Source organism: Vipera berus (genome assembly GCF_964194415.1).
Source record: "Vipera berus genome assembly, chromosome: 12".
Classification (NCBI taxonomy): Eukaryota; Metazoa; Chordata; class Lepidosauria; order Squamata; family Viperidae; genus Vipera; species Vipera berus.
The window spans coordinates 5,167,704-5,191,985 of record NC_138215.1 but is presented as its reverse complement, the minus strand read 5'-3'; the positions used below and the strand labels follow the sequence as shown (position 1 = coordinate 5,191,985).

General features: G+C 44.0%; 1 protein-coding gene across 3 annotated transcripts in view; it reads right to left on the bottom strand.

Moving 5' to 3' along the window:
• Positions 1-1,496: 1,496 nt before the first annotated feature.
• The window catches only part of DENND4A (DENN domain containing 4A), an 82,992-nt gene continuing 60,206 nt past the window's right edge, over positions 1,497-24,282 (bottom strand). The window contains exons 21-32 of one of the 3 annotated variants that reach the window (XM_081337564.1): positions 22,873-23,963; positions 21,188-21,401; positions 19,549-19,625; positions 17,966-18,141; positions 17,729-17,875; positions 15,977-16,193; positions 13,589-13,843; positions 12,519-12,636; positions 11,751-11,913; positions 8,558-8,622; positions 6,560-6,707; positions 1,497-2,613 (exon numbers count right to left, since the gene is read on the bottom strand). In XM_081337564.1, coding sequence (XP_081193690.1) covers positions 6,571-6,707; positions 8,558-8,622; positions 11,751-11,913; positions 12,519-12,636; positions 13,589-13,843; positions 15,977-16,193; positions 17,729-17,875; positions 17,966-18,141; positions 19,549-19,625; positions 21,188-21,401; positions 22,873-23,963 — 2,660 coding nt within the window. In that variant the 3' untranslated portion in view covers positions 1,497-2,613; positions 6,560-6,570. Of the gene's footprint in view, positions 2,614-5,056; positions 6,708-8,557; positions 8,623-11,750; positions 11,914-12,518; positions 12,637-13,588; positions 13,844-15,976; positions 16,194-17,728; positions 17,876-17,965; positions 18,142-19,548; positions 19,626-21,187; positions 21,402-22,872; positions 23,964-24,282 lie in introns of those variants that run through there. The other 2 variants (XM_081337563.1, XM_081337565.1) reach the window with 2 other exon arrangements.

The window sequence follows — 24,282 nt, the reverse complement described above, 5'->3', positions numbered from 1 at the left end:
AGCAACCTTGCAAAGAAAACCATCCCAAATACATGCCAGTTGCCAAGTGCCTGAATTTTGATCATGTGACTATAGAGATGCGGCAACAAGGCTCAAGCGCAAGGACTCGTTGCAAATCCCTTTCCTCAGCACCATCATAACTATGAAGGAGGCTAAGCGGTTAAGGGGCTGCAATGGCTCAGCGGTTAAAGATGCTGAGTTTGTCAATTGGAAAACAGACAGTTCAGGTTCGAAACCTGAGCACTGTGCGACAGGTTGAGCGCCTGTTACTCGTTCCAGCTTCTGCCAACCTAGCAGTTCGAAAGCACGTAAAAATGCAAGTAGAAAAATAGGGACCACTACGGTGGGAAGGTAACAGCGCTCCGTGCGCCTTTGGTGTCTAGTCATGCCGGCCACATGACCACGGAGACGTCCTCGGACAAATGTTGGCTCTTCGGCTTTGAAACGGAGATGAGCACCGGCCCCTAGAGTTGGAAACGACTAGCATGCATGTGCGGGGGAACATTTACCTTTTAAGTAGGTACCACGTTGGTGGGAAGGTAACAGTGTTCTGTGTGCCTCAGAGAGTGTAGTTATGCTGGCCACACGGCTGCAAAAAAGTCTTCAGACAACGCTGGCTCCCTCGGCTAGGAAATGGAGATGAGCACCGACCGCTAGAGTCGGACACAACTGGACAAGTAAACCTTTACCTTTACCTAAACAAATGGTTGCAAGTTGGGAACTGCCTGTATTCAGAAGGCATTACAGAAACAAAGGCAGAAGCTTAAACCCTGGGAAGGGACATATTATGTAGAAGAAACTCAAGTTGGCTCTTGAGATACTATGGGATGTAGAGGAAGTGGGAGGGAAGACTCAAGATCTGTTATTATATACCCGTGGTGGCAAACCTATGGCACGCGTGCCACAGGTGGCATGCACAGCCCTCTCTGTGGACACGCACGCTGTTACCCCAGTCCTAGGCCTTCAGCTGGGTTTTATAAAACCTTTTCGCTTTAGGCCTCTGCTGCAGTGTGCAAAAAAAAGGTTCAATCAATCAATTTCAACTTCTCGCAGGAAAAAAAAAGATCTCGCAAAGTTGGAATTGATTGATTGAACTTCTTAGCCCCACCCAGTCTGCCATTACCACTGCAGCCACGTCCACCCAATGGGCCACCGCCCACCCGGCACCCAACAATTCATAAGTGGGTTTTGGGTTGCAGTTTGGGCCCTCTGTCTCTAAAAGGTTCACCATCACTGTTATATACAGTGTAATGAATGTCTGTAATAACTGAAGTCAGTCTTGATCTGGTCTGTCTTGCAGGGCTGACATCATAGTTTGTGCTAGAGATATAAAGCAGAAAATAGGTGGGGGGGAATAGAAATTGTAGCCTGCGGATCTTTTTCCCCCGTTTCTATCTGTTCTCGATACTGAAGCCTTACGAAGCCTGAAAGTAAGTGGAATTACAGGTACTCCCATTTGGTAACAAAAAATATCTACAAGCATATTTCTTTTAAACTTTTCTTTATTTAGTCTTTGTAAAATTTTAAATAAGTCTTTTTTTCTATGACATTTCAGGAAAAAAAAATACGTTTTCCCATTGTGAAGATTGAAATATACACCTCGAAATTGACTTACAAATTGAAACCAAAAATAAAACACTTGAACTGATGCCCTTTTTTTGGTAAACAAAATGTAAACAGTTCATATGTACAAATCTACAACCATTCCTTTGTGAAAGTGCTCTTTTGCAAATTAATAAAACATCTGTTTTGAAATTCCAGGGAGATCATATTTTTGAGAAATACAACTATTTTCTGGAAACCCACCAATATTTTTTTTAATATTTTATATACACATTTACATGTAACAAGTCTCCATTTCTGTCTTTGGGAGTAAAATATTTCCTACTGAAATGCTAAGTTAACTAAGATAAAATACTTTATCGGATTCTTGATAAAGCCCTATTTAAACATTAGAGTTTTACAAACGTTTTGTTCCATCTGATGCCCTGAAGCAAACAAGAGGGGAGACTGGGTTCATGATGAGTGCAAGTACAAAACTGTTCCAAAACATTAGGATGAAACAGCATGCTCGGAGGAGGGAAAGCCATATTTCATTTTCATTCACTGTTTTAAAAATAATAGTAATAATAAAAAGTCCCGGGTTGCTTTTTAAAGGAGTATAAAATGAGGCAGAATTTCATGGTTTGGGCAGCAAAGGCCCCAGAATTCTCTTTTGTTCTCCAAGATGAGTTATAAACTTATCTGGGAACTGAACAAGATACATTTGGAGCTCAATTGTGGTTATAAGTCTGGGATTACCTGGATTGCTTGACCGAACAGAGAAGGTCAAGGTTACGATCCACTTCCTGAACTTGATGCAATGGATACGTAGCAGATCATTAAATGCTTAGTGAGATGTTGAAGATTCTGTTTTTTAACCACTTAGTCGTGTCCGATTCTTGGTGACTTTATAGGCGAGTTCTCCCGTCAAGCACAGCTTCTTCCGGTTGTTGTGTGTTCAACCTGGCGTCTGATTTGCCGGCATCAAGTCAGCAGCTTCTCTGCTTGCCCCGTCTTCTTGTTCCACCAGCCATTCCTGGCACCGTTGGCTTCTCCTGTGAATTGGCCCGCCTGAGGCGGCCAAAGACAATCAGACCTAGTCTTGTGATTTTTAGCCTGTAGTGATGTTTCTGGTTTTCTATGATTTAACACCTCTCTGTTAGATGCTCTGGCTGTCCACGAAGACTGTCCATGCTGGCTAGCTGGCTGGCTGCGAAGCCTGGGTGATTCCTACTTAAACCGAATGATAGACTCTCTTCTTAATAGCAGCCTGCTACTTTTGCCGCGATCTTTTGTTTCAACCACACCTAGAGAGGAGCTGATAGGAAGTGCTCTCATTAGAATGAGACTGCAGGGAGTCCTCGACTTACAACAGCTCATTTAGTGACCGAAGTTAACAACGGCACTGGAAAAAGTGGCTTATGACCATTTTTCACACTTACAACCGTTGCAGCATCCCGGTGGTCACGTGATCAAAATTCAGAGGCTTGGCCACTGACTCATATTTAGGGCGATTGCAGAGTCTTTGGATCGTGGGACCCCCACTTTACCTCTGACAAGTAAAGTCAATGGGGAAGCCAGATTCACTTAACAACCGTGTTACTAATTTAACAACTGCAGTGATTTACTTAACAAACGTGGCAAGAAAAAGTTGTAAAATGAGGCAAAACTCACTTAACAAATTTCTCACTTAACAGCAACATAAATTCTGGGCTCAATTGTGGTCGTAAGTCGAGAACTACCTGGACATTTTTTTTCCCCGTCAACATTCAGTTGTTCTCTTAGGTCAGGGGTAGGCAACCTTGGCTCTTTTATGACTCGTGGACTTCAACTCCCAGAATTCCTCAGCCAGTATGGGAGAATATAGCCCCTTCATAACTGGTAGACTTCAACTCCCAGAATTCCTCAGCCAGCATGGCTCAGCTTGGAAACCTCTCCCTTTCCCCTCAGCGTGGCTGGCTCAGAAATTCTGGGAGCTGAAGTCCACGAGTCATAAAAGAGCCAAGGTTGCCTACCCCTGTCTTGGGTGAAGCAAAGCTCCAAGCAAATATTCCTGATCCGGAAGCACGTCTGCTAAATGAATGATGCTTGCCAGCCCAAGCATTGATTCTGGCTAGTGGTTCTTTTAATTCCTTAGTTACAGCTCAAGAAGAAGCCGATCCTTCCGTCATGGCTATAAAATACTCTGAAATAGTGGCTTTCATACAGTTCGGAAGCTCGTACCTGCTAAGGTAGTCCTTGTTTAGAGACTGCCTTATTTAGCGACCGTTCACAGTTACAACATTGGCTGTGTGAGCAATTCTCATATTTATGACCTTCGCAGATTGGTAAAGCAAAGGAAAGCCGAAGTCAGATCATAAACACATTGTGATTTTTCTTTTTCTGCTTCACGTAATGACCGAATGGCCAGTCCCAACTGTGGTCACTAAACAAGGATGACCAGTGGTGCACAAATGTATTACTGTAGGCACTTACATTTGTTTTCTCTAGAGATACAATAACTTACAAATTGTAGACGGAAATTAACCAACACATATCTCAAACACTGCTAAATCATTAGCGGTTAAGTGACTTTAGAAATTGTCTCTTCACTGATTTAGAACGTCCAGCTTAATCATACAATTCCTAGAGAGGACAGTCTAAAAATTCAACAATAAATAAAAGTTGGATGCAGAACTGTAGAAAAGTATAGTTCACGGGGGAAAATTACAGGAGAATTGCAGGGGGAAAAAATCTTGCTGCATTGTGCCTTAGATTCTAACAGTTTTCCATAGCATATAATGGTTTCAGATTTAAGTTTCTTCAAATAGGTGGGCAAATACTGTTTAAAATTGGGGAACCTTGAAAAACAAGGGGAACGGATGGAATCAAAATCTCAATGATGTTATGCAGTGGGCAGCTAGTTTGGGATGATCTTGAAAAAAAGCTAAATTAGTGTTTACTGTTCACAGGGGGGGGGGGGTGTTGGGCAGTAAGAAATCCCAGGCCCCTTGGCAAGTATGCCAAGTCAAAAATTACTCTAGAAAAAGAGAAGAAAAGCAAACCCATTTTCATCTTGTTGAAAAGAAAATTACTGGACATGTCCACGAATTAGCTTTTTGCCTTCCGGTTTTTCTATTGGAAGTGTTTTTTCCTGGATTAAGAATACACCTTCATCCCACCACTATTAGTGCAGGCTTGAATCTGATAAAATCTGCCTCGAACTTAGATCAGGGGCCTCCAAACTGGACAACTTTAAGGCTTGTGGACTTCAGCTCCCAGAATTCACGCTCATGCTGGCTGGGGAATTCTGGGAGTTGAGGTCCACAGGTCTTAAAAGTTACCACGTTTGGAGAGCCCTGAATTAGATAATAAGAAAGACGAGACCGTAAGACAGGGGTCTTCAAACTTGGCCCTTTTATGACTTGTGGACTTCAACTCCCAGAATTCCTCAGCCAGGCACACTGGCTGAGGAATTCTGGGAGTTGAAGTCCAAAAGTCATAAAAGGGCCAAGTTTGAAGACCCCTGCCGTAAGAGTTATGTTTTGGAGAATCAGAGGGAGGGGCTGCTAAGCCCTGTGAACAGAGATCTGCAACACCTGAAAGACATGGCTGCTTCCAGATGCTGCTTCTATGTTCCTAAGCCCTCCAAAGCGTCTTTGGCAGTGTGCAGGCTCTGAATCTGAAGCACTCTGCACCTCTGGCAGAGAGCTCCTTTTACAGGCACCCACTTCTCTCTCTCAATATGCCAGTTTGAAAAATGGGGAGGCCAAATCCTCCTCCAATTGCTAGGAAAACAAAGAAGCACAAACACCAGCAAGAGAAAACGAAAAGATGGAATATTGCCCGAATATTTGCAGATCTCCAGACTCACAGCTCCTCCCTTGAATATGCAGATGGTTCTAGACTTGCAACCGTTCCTTTTAGCGAACGTTCAAAGTTACAACAGCCCTGGAAAAAGTGACTTACGGCCGATCCTTGTACTTACAACCATCACAGCACCCCCAGTCACGTGGTCAAAATTGGTCCTGGGGCCGTATGATCACCATTTTGTGATCTTCCCAGCTGGCTGCCGACAAGCAACGTCAGTGGGGAAAGCTGGATTAATTTAACAATTGACTTAACCCTGGCAGTGATTTGCTTTAACAACCGTGGCAAAAAAAGGTTGTAAAATCAGATGCAACCCGCTTAACAATTGCTTTGCTCAGTGACGGAAATCCTGGTCCCAAGTGTGGTTGTAAGTCAAAGACTACCTGTACAGAGGCGGGCGTTCTGCTCCAGCCCTCTTGAGACTGTCCTCTGCAATGATTTGCGGTAGCTTCCAATATTCAATCAGGTTTTTCATATAAAAATATGGGGGAAGCTCCGTTCCGTGGGAGAGAAGGAAAGCGGCCTCACGCTTCCACGTTCAGACAGTGACAAAGCCGATTAACTTAAGAAAGCTTCCTGTTTCTTGTCAGCTAAAATTAGCTAGGTGGATACAGATTTTGCAGAATAGGAAATATAGTACTGAAAGTTCTGTATTACATTAAAAAAAAGCAAAATGAAAGAAGTGTTTCTTTAGAAAAGTAAAGGAAGGGGGGGGGGGGAGAAGAAGACCTGTTCCTATACACAGCAATATTCTGAAAAAAGTATTGCTTAGGCAACCAAGTCCCTTCACTTCACTCTAGGAATTTAAAAAGTTAAAAAAATATGAACTTGCTATGAATAATTTAAAATCTGTTGTAATATAACTCTTGGTCTGCCTTCTGTAACTTTTTGCGCCTCCCCTGCAAACGCAATATTTGAAAAGCTTCCTTGATGCCTGTTTCTGGTCCACCCCGATTCGCCCTTTTCTGCCGCAAAATGCTCCAGATTCTGTGCCAGCTGGAGCCCGTGTGTGTGTGTGTGTGTCTTTCGTAATCCCAGGACTGTGTTCCCTACAGGAATTCTCCTTTAGACAAAGGCCCGGGGGGGTGTTTCTCAGCGGAAGAGGAGTCTTTCTGAAGGCTGCGGTGGCTGCTGTTGTCGTTTGCCTAAGAAGCACCTCGTGACGCACCCTGGTTCTGTCTAGAGATAGGGTTCCCCAAACGTCTTTCGGCACTCCATCACTCCGGTACTAGGTGGCCGATCACAGTTGTGGGTGTTCTTGACCTGATTTGTGGTAAGACGATCGTAAGCCATCTTGTATTCTCTGTCAAAAGCATCTGGAAGGAGAGGAAGAAAATGCCTATAGCGCTGGGCTGAGGGAGGCAGATGCACAAGACAGATAAGTAGGTAGGTCGGCCAATAGATAGAGGGATAGATAGATAGAAAGATAGAAAGATAGAAAGATAGATAGGTAGATAGATAGATAGATAGATAGATAGATAGATAGATAGATAGATAGATAGATGATAGATAGATAGATAGATAGATAGATAGATAGATAGATAGATAGATAGATAGATAGATAGATAGATAGATAGATATGGGTGGATAGATAGATGGATAGATATGGGTGGATAGATAGATGGATAGATGATAGATATAGGTGGATGGATGGATAGATAGGTAGGTAGGTAGGTAGATAGATAGATAGATAGATGATAGATAGATAGATAGATAGATAGATAGATAGATAGATAGATAGATAGATAGATAGATAGATAGATAGATATGGGTGGATAGATAGATGGATAGATGATAGATATAGATGGATGGATAGATACATAGATAAGATAGATAGATAAGATAGATAGATAGATAGATAGATAGATAGATAGATAGATAGATAGATAGATAGATAGATAGATAGATATGGGTGGATAGATGGATAGATTAGATAGATAGATATGGGTAGATAGATAGATAGATATGAATGGATAGATGGATGGATGGATAGATAGATATGGGTGGATGGATGGATGGATAGATAGATATGGATGGATGGATAGATAGATATGGATGGATGGATGGATGGATGGATAGATGGATAGATAGATATGGGTGGATGGATAGATATGGGTGGATAGATAGATATGGGTGGATAGATGGATAGATGATAGATATAGGTGGATAGATATATGGATAGATAGATATGGGTGGATAGATGGATAGATATGGATGGATGGATGGATGGATAGATAGATATAGGTGGGTGGATAGATAGATAGAACAGATGGACAGAAAATAATGACATGATAAACAGTTATAAATAGATCAGACAGATAGATGATAGATAACAGATGATAGAGATATAGATGATAAATAATGATAGAAAGATATAGATAAGCAGATAGATATGTCTGTGTGATATATACATATGTATACACACACACACACACACACACACACACACACACACACCTATACATATAAAAATCTAGTCACAAACAAAAAGATACCAGTCAAAAATATGTAAGAAAATGCGGTTTAAAAGCTCATGTTTTCAAAGTCCTTTTTGTGAGGCTTATATGTAGCCACTACAGCGAGTCCTTGACTTATGACTATTCATTTAACAATTGTTCAAAGTTACAACAGTGCTGAAAAGAAGTGGTTGTGACCGGTGATTGACTGATTGATTGATTTGAAAACTCGCATAATTTAAAACGATGCTGGGAGCTTTTGTCACTAGCAGTTACCAGGGCTGTCCTTCAGGCTGGAACTGGGCTGGTATATTTTAGTTAATGACTGCTGTTGGGAAGAGATGCTAATTCAGCCTGGAAACAGCATCAAGGTTGGGAAAAATGGGAAAATTTTCTCAGTCCATCACAAAACAAAAGAAAGCCAAAGTTTGCAGTTATGGATCTTTTGTTGGGAAAAGTATTTTTGCCCAGAGAAGCAAATTTAATTATTCAACTTTACACAAGTTTCTCTACCTGACTTTCTGAACCTAATCCTCCCCGGGTCATTGGCTCAAATATATTCCTTATTTTGGAGAACAAAATGATTAAATACATGTATGTCATATTAAGATGACTTTTCAAATACAATTATGCTTTCTAAGCCCAGAAGCGATAGTTTGCACAGTTTAAACATTTAACACACACTAAGGAGAAGATTACAGATAGCTTACCTATATCAATATTATCTCTTCCAAGAGCAACGAGAGAGAGAAATAGTATCTCTCTATAAAGGCTCCTGAAACAAAACAGACAAAAATAAAATGGGAAAGCTTCATTTTTTAATCACTGCTTCAAATCCACTGTGGCAGATTTGTGTATTAGCATTGAGATATTGGGCTGCAGGTAATTTGAGGAAGGTGTTTGTTTTTTTTCCAACCTCAGAAAGATGCTGCTGATTTTTAACAGTGTCATCTCTTTTTCATTGTATTTCTCTTGCCCAAGATGTCTGGCCTATTAGGTGCAGAACAAAAAGCACACGGCTCTCTAGAATTGCCTTCAGGAATGAGAAGCAGAGTAAGACGTCCCACAGCTTTGAAATCTTGCTCAATATGGGTGTACAGGTAGTTCTCAACTTAGGACCGGTCGTTTAATGACCGCTTGTAGTTAACAACAGCTTGGAAAGGGAGCTTCATGGCCCATAAAACACTTCTGGTCATTGCAAAATGTTGCTCCCAGCATACTGTGGTCACATGACCACATTTGGGGAACTTGGGATCCTAGCTCACATTGATGATTGGTTGCAGTGTCCCACAGTCACGTGACCATGGTTTGAGGCATTTTTTTCCCCAATTTCCAGTAAAAAAAACACCCAGGAGAATAGATTTGCTTAAGGATCACATGATTCATTTAATAACCGCCATAAAAATGATAGTAAAAATCAAGTCCAATGATCATGTGGGTCTCTTAACCTATGACCGGAGTGACTTAACAACCAAAATTACAGGTCCAGCTGTGGTTATAACTTGAGGACTGCCTGCAACCTAGAGGCAAAATGGATCCCTTACTGCACCAGCCACCTAAACGGAAGGAAGTAAAAAAAAAAATCTCTGCACTACTAATCTCCCACTTCTTTGAAGTAAGCAGGGCTGGAGCAGAGAGAGATCACCTGTAGAGCATTTACTGGCCTTTTTTATATGCTGTCCTGCAATGATTACGGAGACTTAAAAAAACCGTCAACTTAAAAATTAATTCTATACTGATTATTTAATCATCAAATAAGAATTAACTTAAGAAACAAATAGCTTGCGACTTTCACTGCCACTTTTACCAAGGGGGATACATACGAAGGAGTATCAAGCCCCCCGGTAAAACAGGGGTGTTTTTAGAATCAAGGTAGCAACTTGCAGTGGGCCAAAAAAAACACAAAACGCGGCGGTGGCAGGAGGAGCTACAGCATTGCCACAAGTCTTTCTGCAGTATCACGAATCGCGCTAAGTACAGAACGTCTTTTGGAAATGTTTTTAAAAATGCAGGCTATTTTTACAGGGAAGTGCTGATGTAAAAATAGCTTGCATTCTAAAACAATTTCCAAGTAGGTTCTGTTCTTACGTGACGAAACGCCGTCTGCCAGCATCATCTCACGGAAAAGGTCAACAAGTCAGAACAGTCTCATCCCGCTCGTTTGGCAGGCCCTCACGGCCTTTCGCAAAGCCGTCAGGATCTGGTTTGTTTTACCCAGGCGCTAAAAGATAGGATCGAATAGAATAGATGCAACAGAAGGAAAGTACATGGAGCTTGCCGGAAGCATCCAATCGGGGTGGGGGTGGGAGGTGAGGCTTAGGTGCTTGTTTTATGGTTATATTTTATCGTTACTTGGCTTTAGTACCGCTGAGCTTGTATTAGAATAAATAGGGTTGGAAGTGACCCTGCAGGTCTTTCAACCTTTTCACCCATTGTACCACTTTTAGGATAGGGCAACATCCGAGCACCACCAGTCGCCTAGCAAGGTGTCAAAACCTTGATGACCAAAAAAGGAAAAAAAAGGAAAAAAGTGATGAAATATAGGTAGTCGACTTACAACAATTTGCTTAGTGACTGTTTGAAGCTACAATGACACTAAAAAAATTGCCCCCCAAGCCACAGCCGAGCAAGACACCTGCCCACCCGCCCGGCGGTGCTTTTCCTCCTGTCCGAGGTTTTCATTGTTGTGAGCATTTCTGTTGAGGATTGGTAGCGGGGAAGGGGTGGGGCGGGAATGTTTGGTTTTTATTCCCCCCCTCTACTGGGTAGTTGCAGCAGGTTTTGGTCACTTCACATGACCCTGGGACACTGTGACCGTCATAAATATGAATCAGTTGCCAAGCATCTGAAGGTAAATCACAAGACCCTGGAGATGCTGCAACATTCCAGCTGACCGGCGCTTCTTCTGGGCTCAGCAAAAATGCCGGGATCAGCGCTGAGCTCCAGCTGGAGCCTGGTGCTGATCCTGGCGCTTCCGCTGAGCCGACAGCCCTGCAGCTCCAGCCGTCTCTCGCTCAGGCTTGTGCGGTGCTGCCACCGGTTCAGCCCCTCCCCTGCTACCACTTTTCTAGGATGGTCGCGTACCACCTGCCAGGTGCCAATGTACCACAGGTGGTACCCGTACCACTGGTTGAAAAGCCCTGTTCTAGTCCCACCCCCTGCTCGAGCAGGAAACCCTATACCAGGGGTAGGCAACCTTGGCTCTTTTATGCTATGCTGGCTCAGGAATTCTGGGAGTTGAAGTCCATGAGTCATCAAAGAGCCGAGGTTGCCTACCCCTGCCCTAGACCATTTCAGACAAATGGCTGTCTAGTCTCTTCTTGAAAACCTCCAGAGATGTAGCACCCACAACTTCTGGAGGCAAGCCGTTCCACTGGTTAATGGTTCTGTCAGGAAAGTTCTCCTAGGTTGGTTCTAGGTTGCTTTTCTCCTTGATTCGTTTCCATCCGTTGCTTCTTGTCCTGCCCTCAGATGCCTGGGAGAGCAGTTTGACCCATCCTCTCCGTGATAGCCCCTCAAATACTGGAAGACAGTTATCATGTCACCCCTAGTCCTTGTTCAAGATGGGGCAATCATACAGCTCTTTTAAATAAACAAAACGATTAGGGCTTTTTCACTACTAAAGCTATACCTGAGCCAGGCCTGCTTGACTGAATAGTTGGAGTCCTGCCAAAATGGTCAGCTCAAGGGAAGGAAGATGCTTCAACCCATCTCAATACGGTGTGCTGACCTAAACTAAGGGACCCAGTGGGACAAAAATACCACAATACAACTTGAAATCCAGATGCTACAATTCTTCTGAAAGGGGAGGAAGAAATACTTTCTGGGCGAGTGACCAACTGAATCTTCTGAGGTTTTTCTTCCCTGGGGAAAAAAAAGCAGTTTTTCAGCCTTTGGTCTCACCTCTGCCTTTTGATCTGTGGTCCTTTGTTCAGCCTCTCTAGGATCTGGCTCATTGGTCCATAGACATCGTTCATCTTAATACTCTTGACCATGTTTCTTAAGAGCTCCTGGTTAAAGAAACCATCATCCTTTCGCAGCAAACGAACCACTGGGTGTTTCTGAGCTGGAGAAGGACATTTAGAAAGCACAGTGAACAACAACAACAACAACAACATAACACCTCACGGCTCTTTTAAAAATAAAAGAATATCGCATAAAGACAATTTTGTGAAGCTGGGGTCCACAAATGAAGCGCGACAGGGAACGGCCAGCCGTAAGAAAGAAAGTCAGATCAAGGGCATCTATGAGCTGTAAGCCAAGGAACACCGAAGGCCAGGTCAAAACAGGCAGGGGGGTCATCTCCAAATCATTAGAAGGATTTCTAGTGTTTCTCAAAGAAAGTGAAACTAGGACAAAGATTGACAAAGTACACAAAATGGCTGGGAAAAATAAATGTATGCTGTAAGCTGAAAAGCAACCACATAAAATATACACACACACATACACTAGGAAAGGAGGGGGGGGGTGTTGTTCAAAGTAAGTCAAGAAATAAATAATTTCTCAGCAATAGCAAGACGTAACACAACACTCACTCTCAAACACAAGGGTACGGTTTTGACCTGTAAGACAAGAATGGTGTGATCAAACTCCTAATGCTTATCAGTTCTGGCTCTTGGCCTGGTGGGAAATCTTTTTCCATTAAATAATAAAAGAATACCGATAACTTACTCTGGGCATTCCACAGAATATAGAGGGGCTGTCCTGGATCTTTGTGCAGTTTCATATTGTCCCACAACATCTGAATCAGAACATGCTTGCTGTTCTCTAAGATACAGTTTCTGGGGATCTGTAGAGGGAGAACACAAAATATCTCAAATACAATTATAAAAAGGAAATAAGGCAGCATTACCCAGAAGCAAGGTCATAAGGAACGGGAAATGCAAAGAGAAATAGAATTAGCTCAGGATGAGAAGAGGCACTGGAAATTCCAGAATATAGCAAAAATGAACGCTTCAGTACAGGTAATCCTCAACTTACAACAGTTTGTTTAGTGGCTGTTCAAAGTTTCAACGGCAGTAAAAAAATGGCTTATGACTGTTTTTCACACTTACGACCATGGTCATGTAATCAAAATTCAATTGCTTGGCAATTCACCTAATATTAATAACAGTCGCAGTGTCCCTGGGCCATGAGTTCATCTTTTGTGACCTGCTAACCAGCAGCCAATGGGGAAGCTGGATCCATGTTACTAACTTAACAACTGCAGTGATCCTCTTAACAACTGTGGCAAGAAAGGTCGCAAAATAGAACAAAATTCACTGAACAACTGTCTCACTTAGCCACAGAAATTTTGGGCTTAACTGTGGTTGTTATGTTGAGGACTTTTAACATGACTGTAAAGCAGGCTACACATTCTGTACGAAGGTAAAACTTACACCCACAAGACAAAGCAACCAGTTTAGCTAAAATGTTTTTGTAAGGTGTGAAAGACTAGATGCACACACAAAGATTCAATTAAATTGATTTATTGCTAAAAGTCTACGCACTGGAAATCTTCTCAATTAAGGGACAGCACTCGGTTAGCTAGATAATGGTCAGCGATACTCAAGGGGGATTGGAGTTGGTGGATTGGAGTTGGTTCTCTTGTGACTATGCAGGGATTCTAGGCTGATTCCCCGTTTCACTCCACCCCCAAGTCCTGCCACCCTTTCTCCTGCAGCTCTTTAATTTAATAACAACCACAAATCCTCAAAACAAAACCAATGCTTACAATTAACGTAACATTTTGTTTTCCCTACCTTGGAATTTTTATTGCAGTGTTCAGAGGACAGAATTAACCCAGGCAAGCTACTCGGTAAGTCCAGCCGTCGGAAATACCACACCAGGTTCCAGAAGACGATGGGGTGATGGTCCACAAACTCTGCCACGGTGATCACGTGATCTCCTTCGTTTTCCAATAAGCTCTCAAGTTCTTTCCAGACAACGAGAGGACTTAGATAAGGAACAGTGATAGGCTCCGGGCTAGGCAGATGCCACTCCAACTGCAAAGACTCCTGCGATGCCAGATGGGGCATAAGAAGAGAGATGAGTGAGAAATCCCTGTCGAATATTCACGAGAACCCTCCTCGTGAATCTTCAGGTATTATTAGTATACCTTTGGATTTTCCTGTGATTTGCTGGGTTTTAAAAATTCTGCTTTCACTTCCAGAGAAGTTTTTGTCTTATGGCATATTGTATCTTAGTGTTGTGATTCAGGGTCAGCCTGTGGGTTCAGCAGTTGGGTCGGACGATTCAGAGGAGGAGGGGGGTGTTGGAGGGCCTCCAGAGGATAGCCCTGAGGCTCCGCAGAGCCCTCAGCCAGGCCCCTCCCATCTGGTTACGACGCAGACCCAGCTGTGTGAGCCTGACAGCGTGGATGAAGATGACCCACAGCTGGCCCTGTTCAAGGACGCCCGACGCAGGAGGCAGTCAATCAGGAGTAAACAGAGGAAGGCAATGGGGCACCTCGGAAGGAGGCAGAGAGAAGCCACGCCTTGAACTGTTTAAAAGGGGAAAGTGTGGGAGGGCTGGTTTGCTGAAGGCAACCGTTTGAATAGCTCCTGTTTCATGGTTCGTGTTTCTGTTTGCTATGTTTTATGTTAATAAATTTGGCAGGCTTAGTTCCAGCCTCTTGCCTTCTTGTAAAGGGGTTGTCCCTGCCTTTTCTGCAGGGCCGGTAGTAGGCTGGTACAGAACACTTATTAAATTAATAGGGACGCGTTGGCTCAGTGGGTTAGGACGCTGAGCTTGTCGATCAGAAGGTCGGCAGTTTGGTGGGTCAAATCCCGAGTGCCGCGTAGCAGAGGTGAGCGCCTGTTACTCGTCCCAGCTTCTGCCAACCTAGCAGTTCGAAAGCACGTAAAAATGCAAGTAGAAAAATAGGGACCACTACAGTGGGAAGGTAACAGCGTTCCGTGCACCTTTGGCGTCTAGTCATGCCGGCCACATTTATTTATTTTATTTATTTATTTAATTTGTATACCGCCCTTCTCCCGAAGGACATATTAAAAAACATATTAAAAAACAAGATACAAAAATTAAAAGCGATTAAACAACAATGCCCATGAATAAATTAGTACACATTAAAAAGTGACCACGGAGACGTCCTCAGACAAGCGCTGGCTCTTCGGCTTTGAAACGGAGATGAGCACCGGCCCCTAGAGTCAGAAATGACTAGCACGCATGTGCAGGGGAACCTTTACCTTTTATCTTATTAAATTACAATTTAATGGTTTCTATTGTTCCTTCTCCTAAAGGAGTCCAGAGCGCTGCTCAAAAACAATGTAAAGGCGATTGCTAGTATAGGTTAAGTCCTCAACTTACGACAACAAGAACCAGAATTTCTGTTGCTAAGCACGGTGGATGTCCAGTGAGTCACGTCCAATTTTATTGCTCTTTTTGCAATGGTGGTTGAGAAAATCACTGCGGTTGTTAACTGAAGCATGTGATGGTTAAATGAATCCAGCTTCCCCCACTGATTTTACTTGTTGAGAACTGGTTGGGAAGGTGGCCGTGGGACGCTATGCAACTGGCACAAATACATGCTAATTGCCAAGTGCCCAGAGTTTGATCTCATGACCACGGGGATCCTGCAATGATCCTAACGACTTTTTACAGTGTGGTCATAACTTCAAACGGTTGCTAAATGAACGGTGGTGAATTGGGGACCATCTGTGAAACAATCAACAATAAAACTACTACCAGTCCAAGAACAGGAATGATTTAATACCTATAGCAATTCCTCTGATCGTATTCAGCAAAATGATTTTATAATGAAACCTTAAAGTGGTTATGGCACCCAGCTAGAAAGCAGGAGACGGCTGGTTTTGGTTCAGGCTTAGGCACGAAAGCCAACTGGATGACTTTGGACAAAATCACCAAGAGGCTGTGAATTCTAGTCCTGCCTTAGACATGACAACCAGTTGGATGATTTGGAGCCATTTGGCCTCTGTCAGCCCCATCTGCCTCACAGGGTTGTCATTGTGGGGGAAATAGGAGGAGGAAGGTGTTCATCCCTCTGAATTATTTGTAAAAAATAATAAAGGTAGGATAGAAACAAACAAGCACACAAATATCACAGCAAGACTTTATCCAGGCTATGTTTCTTCTGAAAATCCAGGTGAGGAACACAACACTCGGACCCTTACCGTTCTCGGCTGGAAAGTGGTAGGCAAGCTCCCCGTGGGCACCACAGGGTTGTGTGTATGGACTCCCACTTCATCTATCTCTAAAGAACTGTAGGCACTGACGCTTCTTGACAGGGGGTGTCCAAGCGGCTCGTCTTTGGGTGAAGGATGCCTTCGCTGAGAAGGGATCTGAATGCTCTTGGCGCAGAGGGTGTCCAAATGTTTTGCCTTGCAGCTGCTGAAAGAGGTTACACGTTGACTGGAGAACTAACTAAACTGCTGAGAAGATTCCAGGGAGGAAGAAAGACATGGAAATCTGATAACTAACCTGGAACACGAGCAATCTGTCTTGCTCTAGGACGGGGGGCGTGTCTTCAAACGTGGCCCTTTTATGACTGGTGGACTTCCACTCCCAGAATTCCTGGCTGAGGAATTTTGGGAGTGGAAGTCCACCAGTCATAAAAGGGCCGAGTTTGAAGACCCCTGCTTTAGTATCTAAGCCATTTACAGGATAACAGAGTTGGAAGGGACCTAGGAGGTCTTCTAGTCCAACCCCTGTTCAAGCAGGAGACCTTATACCATTTTTGGACAAATGGTTGTCCAATCTCTTCTCGAAAACCTCCAGTATTGGAGCACCCACAGCTTCTGGAGGCAAGCCGTTCCACTGATTTACTGTTCTCACTGTCAGGAAATTCCTCCTTAGTTCCAGGTTGCTTCTCTCCTTGATAAGCTTCCACCCATTACTTCTTGTCCTCGCCTTCAGGTGCTTTAGACCAGACATGTCAAACACAAGGCCCGGGGGCTGGATCTGGCCCGCAAAGTGGTTTCATGTGGCCCGCGAAACCATCCTGGAAACAGTGAGGGAACGGCCCCCACTGCCTTGGCCCTGGCCCAGAGACTCTCCTTCTGCCAGAGACCCTCAGATCTGTCCCACTCCTGCCCAGGCCCTCATAGCCACCCTTGATGCGAATGATGTAGAGCTGGCTATGCCCACCAGTAGGCCATATGCACTCTAGCTACGCCCACCCAATAGGCCACGCCCACCCAGGCCATACCCACCCGGCTCCCTGAGGGCAACCGCAATGCTGATGCGGCCCTCAATGAAATTGAGTTTGACACCCCTGCTTTAGAGAGAATAGGCTGACCCCTTCTTCTCCGTGACAGCCTCTCAAATATTGGAAGACTGCTATCGTGTCACCCCCAATCCCTCTCTTTGATAGGCCAGACCTACCTAGTTCTCTCAACCGTACATCGTATGTTTTAGCCTCCAGCATCTTTGTTGCTCTTCTCCACACGCCTTCCAGAATCTCAGTATTTTTCTCACAAACCCCCTCGTCAGTTCTCCCCATTCTTTTAAAAACATCCTAAAAACTACTTGATGGCTGAAATTATCAACATACACTGCTGTCAGTAATTAATTCCAATGACTGAAATAATTACTCCTGCCAATTTCGCTGTGGTTTTATCATACATATCTGTATGAAAATCCTTCTTCTACTCTCCAACATAACTACAGTTCTTAAGTGCTGGCTTCACATCACTTGCTTTGCCCAAAGCCACAAACCCCTTTCCAATTTCAGTTGTGTCTGATATACTGTGTCAACTTGGTCAAATGGCTGTACTTGGCATAGGGCTTTTTCCATGAATTTGCAAGTCCCTTCTGTCCATCCAATTGACGTCACCAAGTTCGGGGTGTTCATTTTGTTCATTTCGACAAGAAGAAAGTTATAAATGCAGTTAATGAATGTTTTAACAATCATGAAATAAACGTACCTCTCTGAAACCAAGTCATTTTGAGCTGGAATTAAAGTTGAAGTAAATCCTGACAGGGGATCAGCAAAGCACATTTTGTCGGCCTGGTTCATAAAAGGAGACGGAAGCTGGATGTTTTCCGAAGAAGGACTAGACTTCAAGAAGTACCTACAAAGATGATGCTCACGTGATTATGAAATTGTGGCATGTGGAAAACCCTGCCAATAAAAAATTTCCAAAGGAGCAGTGAACAAGTACCTTCCGGGGCCCCGGAGATCTCGGATTTCAATATTCAGGAAAGGCAAGAAGAGATTTCCACAGAAGGGGCATGTGGTGTTCAGGTTGGAGTCATCTGCGGTCCAGCCTGCCATGATCTCTTCATCATGAACCAGGCAGTCGCAGGTCCGACATCGGGAACAGCTGGAGATCAGGACCTGGGGGAAGGCACAGAGTTAAAGCCACAGGAGACTTTTTTTGGGCGGGGGGGCATACAATACAATAGTAAAAAGCAAAGACATCACCCTGCCAACAAAAGTGTGTATAGTCAATGCTATGGTCTTCCCAGTTGCAATGTATGGCTGCGAATGCTGGACCATAAGAAAGGCCGAGCGCCAAAGAATTGAGGCCTTTGAACTGTGGTGCTGGAGAAGACTCCTGCGAGTCCCTTGGACTGCAAGGCGATCAAACCGGTCAGTCCTAGAGGAGATCAACCCTGACTGCTCTTTAGAAGGCCAGATCCTGAAGTTGAAACTCAAATACTTTGGCCACCTAATGAGAAGGAAGGACTCACTGGAGAAGAGCCTCATGCTGGGAAAGGTTGAGGGCAAGAGAAGAAGGGGACGACAGAGAATGAGGTGGCTGGATGGAGTCACTGAAGCAGTAGGCGTGAGCTTAAAGGGACTCCAGAAGATGGTAGAGGACAGGAAGGCCTGGAGGAACGTCGTCCATGGGGTCGCGATGGGTCGGACACGACTTCGCAACTAACAATTAGAATACAGGTCTTCTTCTTAACAGTGGTAAGTAACATCTAGGATGCAGAACTGTGCTGTCTGTACCACAAACCCCCACTTATTGGTTTAGCAGACTTTGAGCACAAGCTTTAAAGTGTGTTCACACACACACTATTTTTCTGTGAGTGAATTTTATTCAAGTGTAAAATAGGCAAAATACGCATCACTTTGGATTTAATGGACACTCGTTTTTAATGGACACCCCTTCTCCCTAATAGATAATAATAATAGACTCATGGAGGGTCCATGAAAGCAGGATATTAATTGAAAGTATAAATAATGAGGCCAAGATCAGAGCCAACCAATCCACACCTTTAATTAGCTCTGGGGGATTGAGGGTCAAACCAGTGGCTTTCCAGTTTCTAATTGATTATCTAATTTAAAAAGCCTTGATGCTGAAACAGGAGGCCAATGCGGGCAGTAAAATTAATTAGTTTCTTTCTTCAACAGAAGAAAAAGTGGCAGCACTATAATGTCAAAAAAGTAAAAGCTGAATTAATCTATTTATACAGCTGACAAACACATTTTAAACTGATTTGTCCTTTTTTTAATTTCCTCATAGCAGCTCCCATATCCTGGGGCTGTCAAAAACAGGCCATTCCAGAATGTAATGATGCTTTGCAGGGTTTGTTTGAAGGGTGATATGTTCCTTAGAATATACCTGTCCAAAAATGTTCCTACGAAATTCCAGCTAATTAAATTGCAAAATTCCTTGGATTGAAATGTTAGGACTTTTAAGAATAAATGTAACGTGAAAGGAGAAGGCAAATAAACCTTCTTTTGAAATCTGTTTCCCCAGGTTTATGGTAACGACACCAAAAAATACCGTACTTCCAGGGCGTAATTCTGGAAAACACTGGTGCTGCTTGGACTGCAAGAGGAAACCACCTCTGCTTTCGAAAAAGAACCTAAAGAAAAGTAAAAGGACATAGTAAAAACAAATATTTACACTAGTTCTGGAAAAGAAGATCTCCTCCCAGCTGCCCCCTCCCTTTATTTCAAAGAGAAAGGAATAATAATCATAGAAATAATAGAAATAATTAAAATGTATTTGGCACCTGACTCCCAACAACTCTGGGCTGTTTACAGGTTATATAAAACATTACGGAAGACATTAAAATGACCAAAAAAAAACAATAAGGAGGGCAAAGATAGGAGAGAAACAAGTCCTTCTAAAATTGCCATCAAAGGAGGAATCTTTCAGCTTTAGAGACAATCTGACTACAGGTAGTTCTTGACTTACAACCATTCATTTAGTGACCTATTCAGAGCCACAATGGCAGCGGAGAAAGTGATTTATGGGCCGCCCGCAGCATCCCCATGGTCACGTGATCCAAATTTGGGGACTTGGCAACCAGCATGTGTTTATGACCATTACAGCATCTCATGGTTATGTGATCTCCATTCCAATCAGCAACATCAATGGGGAAAGATGGATTGGCTTAATAACTATGTGATTCACTTAACAATTGTGCCCAAATGACAAGAACATTGGGTATGATTTACTTAACAACCACCTTGGTATCAGTGGAAATTCTGGTTTCCATTGTGGTCCTAAATCAAGGACTACCTGTAAAAGTCATAAAACTGGGTTGTAAACAAACAGAAAATGAAAGGCAAAAAGTCATATTCGGATTGCAGTAACTCTCAGATTTTTTAAAAATCGATTATCTAATTAAATTCAGACACAAAATAACTGATCCGCAGCAATTGAGCTCTTACCAGGATGACATGCTATCTACTCTAAATTAGACCATACAGGTAGTCCTCATCTTACAACAGTTCATTTAGTGACTGTTCAAAGTTACAACGGCACTGAAAAAAGTGACTTATGACCATTTTTCACACTTACGACCATTGCAGCATCCCCCAGGTCACGTGATCAAAATTCAGACACTTGACTGGTTCATATTTATGACGGTTGCAGTGTCCCGGGGTCACGTGACCATCTGACAAGCAAAGTCAATGGGGAAGCCGGATTCACTTAACAACCCTGTTACAAACTTAACAACTGCAGGGATTCACTTAAGAACAGTGGCAAGAAAAGGTGTAAAATGGCGCAAAATTCACTCAACAACTATCTCGCTTAGCGACAGAAATGTTGAGCTCTATTGTGGTCGTACGTCGAGGACCACCTCTACTAGCCAAAGGAGCTAATTTCAACCTTTCCGTTGTACTTTTTTTCTCCCAGTCATCCAACAGGAAAAAAAAACAGGCATTCAAACCCAGGGCTCCATTCTGAAGGATTTCTTGCAGGAAAATGTGAGCCTTTTTTTAACCCTCAGTTTACCTGAAACCTGGCACGGTTTTGATTTGGTAAGACTGAACTCCTTGGGCCGTTTTCATACTGTCCCTGTCTGGGAGGGGAGGAGGCCATCCCGCCAGATAGTACGGGGACCGGCGTTTCCCGAGCCTGCGTCAGCTGAGGAGATGAAAGCAGACCAGGAGAAAACATCTGGGCAGCTCTTACCACAGTGCGAGGAACGCTTCAAGGAGCCATTGTGAGAAGCGGCACTTTCAAGGCTGGTGGAGCTCAGGCCGATGCGCTTGAAAGCCGAGGACGCCTCGTCCCGAGGAGAAGAGCTGCTTTCCAGATCGTTGCACATGTCTTCATCGGTGAGAGAGGCAGATTCCGAGTCCAGGGCCCCAAGGGACGACACGCTTGCTCGGTCTGAGTTTTGATCCTGAAACAAGAACAGGGAGGAGTTGGGCGTTGCTACAGATCCAACATCTGGTAGCAAACCTTTAGTGGCAAAGCAGTACAGGTGGCCCCTGACTTACGACCGGTTGAAGTCACAATGGACCTTCTTTGGACTACTCGCTACCTGGTTCCGAAATTCCGAGGGTCGGGCCCCTCCCGTGGTTGTGACACCAAACTTCGGACAGTCGGTAAGAAGGCCTCATTTATAGCTGCTTACAGCTTCCCACGGTCATGCAGTCGCATTTTAGGAGTTTGGCCAGAAACCAGCAGTTGCTTCCAGTTTTTGGCCAAACTTGGCCCTCACTGAACCATCGTGCTCAATGGCTGCTGAATGACTGCCGCTAAAAAAAACAGGTCACAAAATCAGGTCAGTCACTCCCACCCCCTTCTAACACTGATGATGTTACCAAGTTGGATAATGAAAGTTCTACAAGAAAACAACCAAGCTCGGAGAGCACCAAGGGCACCAGAGCTAAAGTGCCCTAATTAAGTAGTTCCCTAATCAAGAGATTAGGGACAACCTCATGGCCACTAATATTGGCAAGGCAAACCACTTAAAGAGAGAGCAAGCCCCACTCCTTTCTGACACTGATGATGTTACCTCTGCAAGAAAACCTCTGCAAGAAAACAACCAAGCTCAGAGAGCACCAAGGTCCACACGGTTCAGCCCTGGGCTGTAGACATTCTCTTCTATCAATGCTAATCTTGCAGGCCTCGTGATTCTAGCCCAGGGGTAGGCAACCTGGGCTCTTTTATGACTCGTGGACTTCAACTCCCAGAATTCCTGAGCCAGCCATGCTGAGGGGAAAGGGAGAGGTTTCCAAGCTGAGCCATGCTGGCTCAGGAATTCTGGGAGTTGAAGTCCACGAGTCATCAAAGTTGAAATCCTTGTGGTTAAAGAATATTTCTTAAGATGAAACTGGAAAACTGAGATCATTACACAGTTCTTGATCTAGATTTATCTGTCTCCAGCAGAAGTAAAAATTGCAGGAGAAATGTGTCTGTAATGTTAAGGAAATTGTCTTCATGAACAAATTCTAATTTATTCAAGGTTTAACTGCTTCTGAACTTAGAAATCTGTCTTGTGTATGGTTACTCTTGGTCAGGGGTAGGCAACCTTGGCTCTTTTATGACTCGTGGACTTCAACTCCCAGAATTCCTGAGCCAGCCACGCTGAGGGGAAAGGGAGAGGTTTCCAACCTGAGCCGTGCTGGCTCAGGATTCTGGGAGTTGAAGTCCATGAGTCATAAATGGGCCAAGGTTGCCTACCCCTGTTCTAGCCAATGCAGAGGAGTATAAAGATCACCTAGGACTTTCACAGCCTTTAGAGGCAACTCCGATGAAGCTGAAGAAGTCTTCAACCCTGAGCCATCCAGGGGTGGTGAAGGACAAGCAGCCCCACCGGAATCTCTGCTGAACGTTATCTTTTCACGACAGCCATTCGAAAGCCTTACCTTCGATGCTGCTGCGTAGGTGGCGAACTTTGAATACCACTTGCTGGCCTTCTCCGCCACCCCTTTTCCTGCAGAAAACATGCTGCTCTTCAGAACATCGAAGGTTGGGGTCAGGAGCGTGTCCAGGTTGAAGGAGGTTGGAGAGGCGAGTGTTACTGCATCAGCCACGTCTTGAGATTGCCCCCTTGACAAACTGTTCGGAGAGAACACGGGAGAGGACCAAAGCCGGTCCCTCCCTCTTTCACTTTTGACCTGGTAGCTCTTGGATTTGGGGAGCATTATTGACCTGGGTGAGTTTGGAGGGAGGCTGGATCTTCGGCACAGCTGGCCTAAGGTTGGGCTCTTTCTGTTGGGGTTCTTGTCGCTGCAGGCCTTTTGCAACTCGATGCTGGGGGTCCGGCTTGTTAAAGGACTACTCATATTATTCATGTACATCTCGATTTCTTCCGCTAAATCGCGCCTGGCTGACGGGGTGGACACCCTCTTCTCCTCCTCCTCCTCCTCCTCCTCTTCTTCCTTTCCTTGCCCCGTTTCAGCTGCCAACAAGGAGAGTGGATCAAAGCCAGTTTCAATGTTAACCTTCTTGATGGGCTTGAGCGGGAAACTTATAGCCCGTTGAACCTTCTTGGGCTTTTTATGCATCAGCTTCGCAGGTTTCACTGGGGCCGGTTCATTATCCAGATCTTCCAAATCAAATATAACCGGAGACTCTGTCTTCAGCGCAAGGCCGTTCTCGTAGGCTATGTCTTCATCGCTAGATTCTTTTTCCAGACGGATCTTCCGACCGGGTCCCGAAGAAGCTGGCTGGAGGTTGAGAGTCTTTGGCCTCATTCTTTTCTCAAACATCTTGGAAAGGATTTTTGCATCCACGCCCAGTTTTTCCACAATTTCTTCGGGTCTGGCTTCCTGATTAATCTGATTCTTCATAAGCTCCACTAGAGCATCTCCACTCAATTTCCTGTTTCGCCAAACCATCCGCTTGTGTTCCGTTTCGGCTGCATTTAAATGCTTGTTTCTCAGTTTTTCAGCTTTAGTGACTCCTGTTTTATTGATATTCTCAAAACAAGAGAAGAGCAATCCTGCAGAGGTTTCTGGAAATAAATAAAAAAAACAACGCATGGACAAAATCCAAGGGTATTACATTAACTTACTAAAACACCGGCAGACTCACAGGATCCCCTTAACATGCTCACAGGGTTTTACTGCAGTTATTTTTGAATGAAAAGGATGGAAGCCTTATTTTTCTATTCAATTTACCACGCGTTTTCAGGAAAATCTGGTCACTTGTGAATAACCACTGTGCAAGGGGAATGTAAAGTAAATTAAATATCCATAAATTTTACCCACGCTTAGAAAGAACTCTCCCCTTCATGGATTACTGCCTTGTCGTGGCGAAGGGGCTTGCATAAT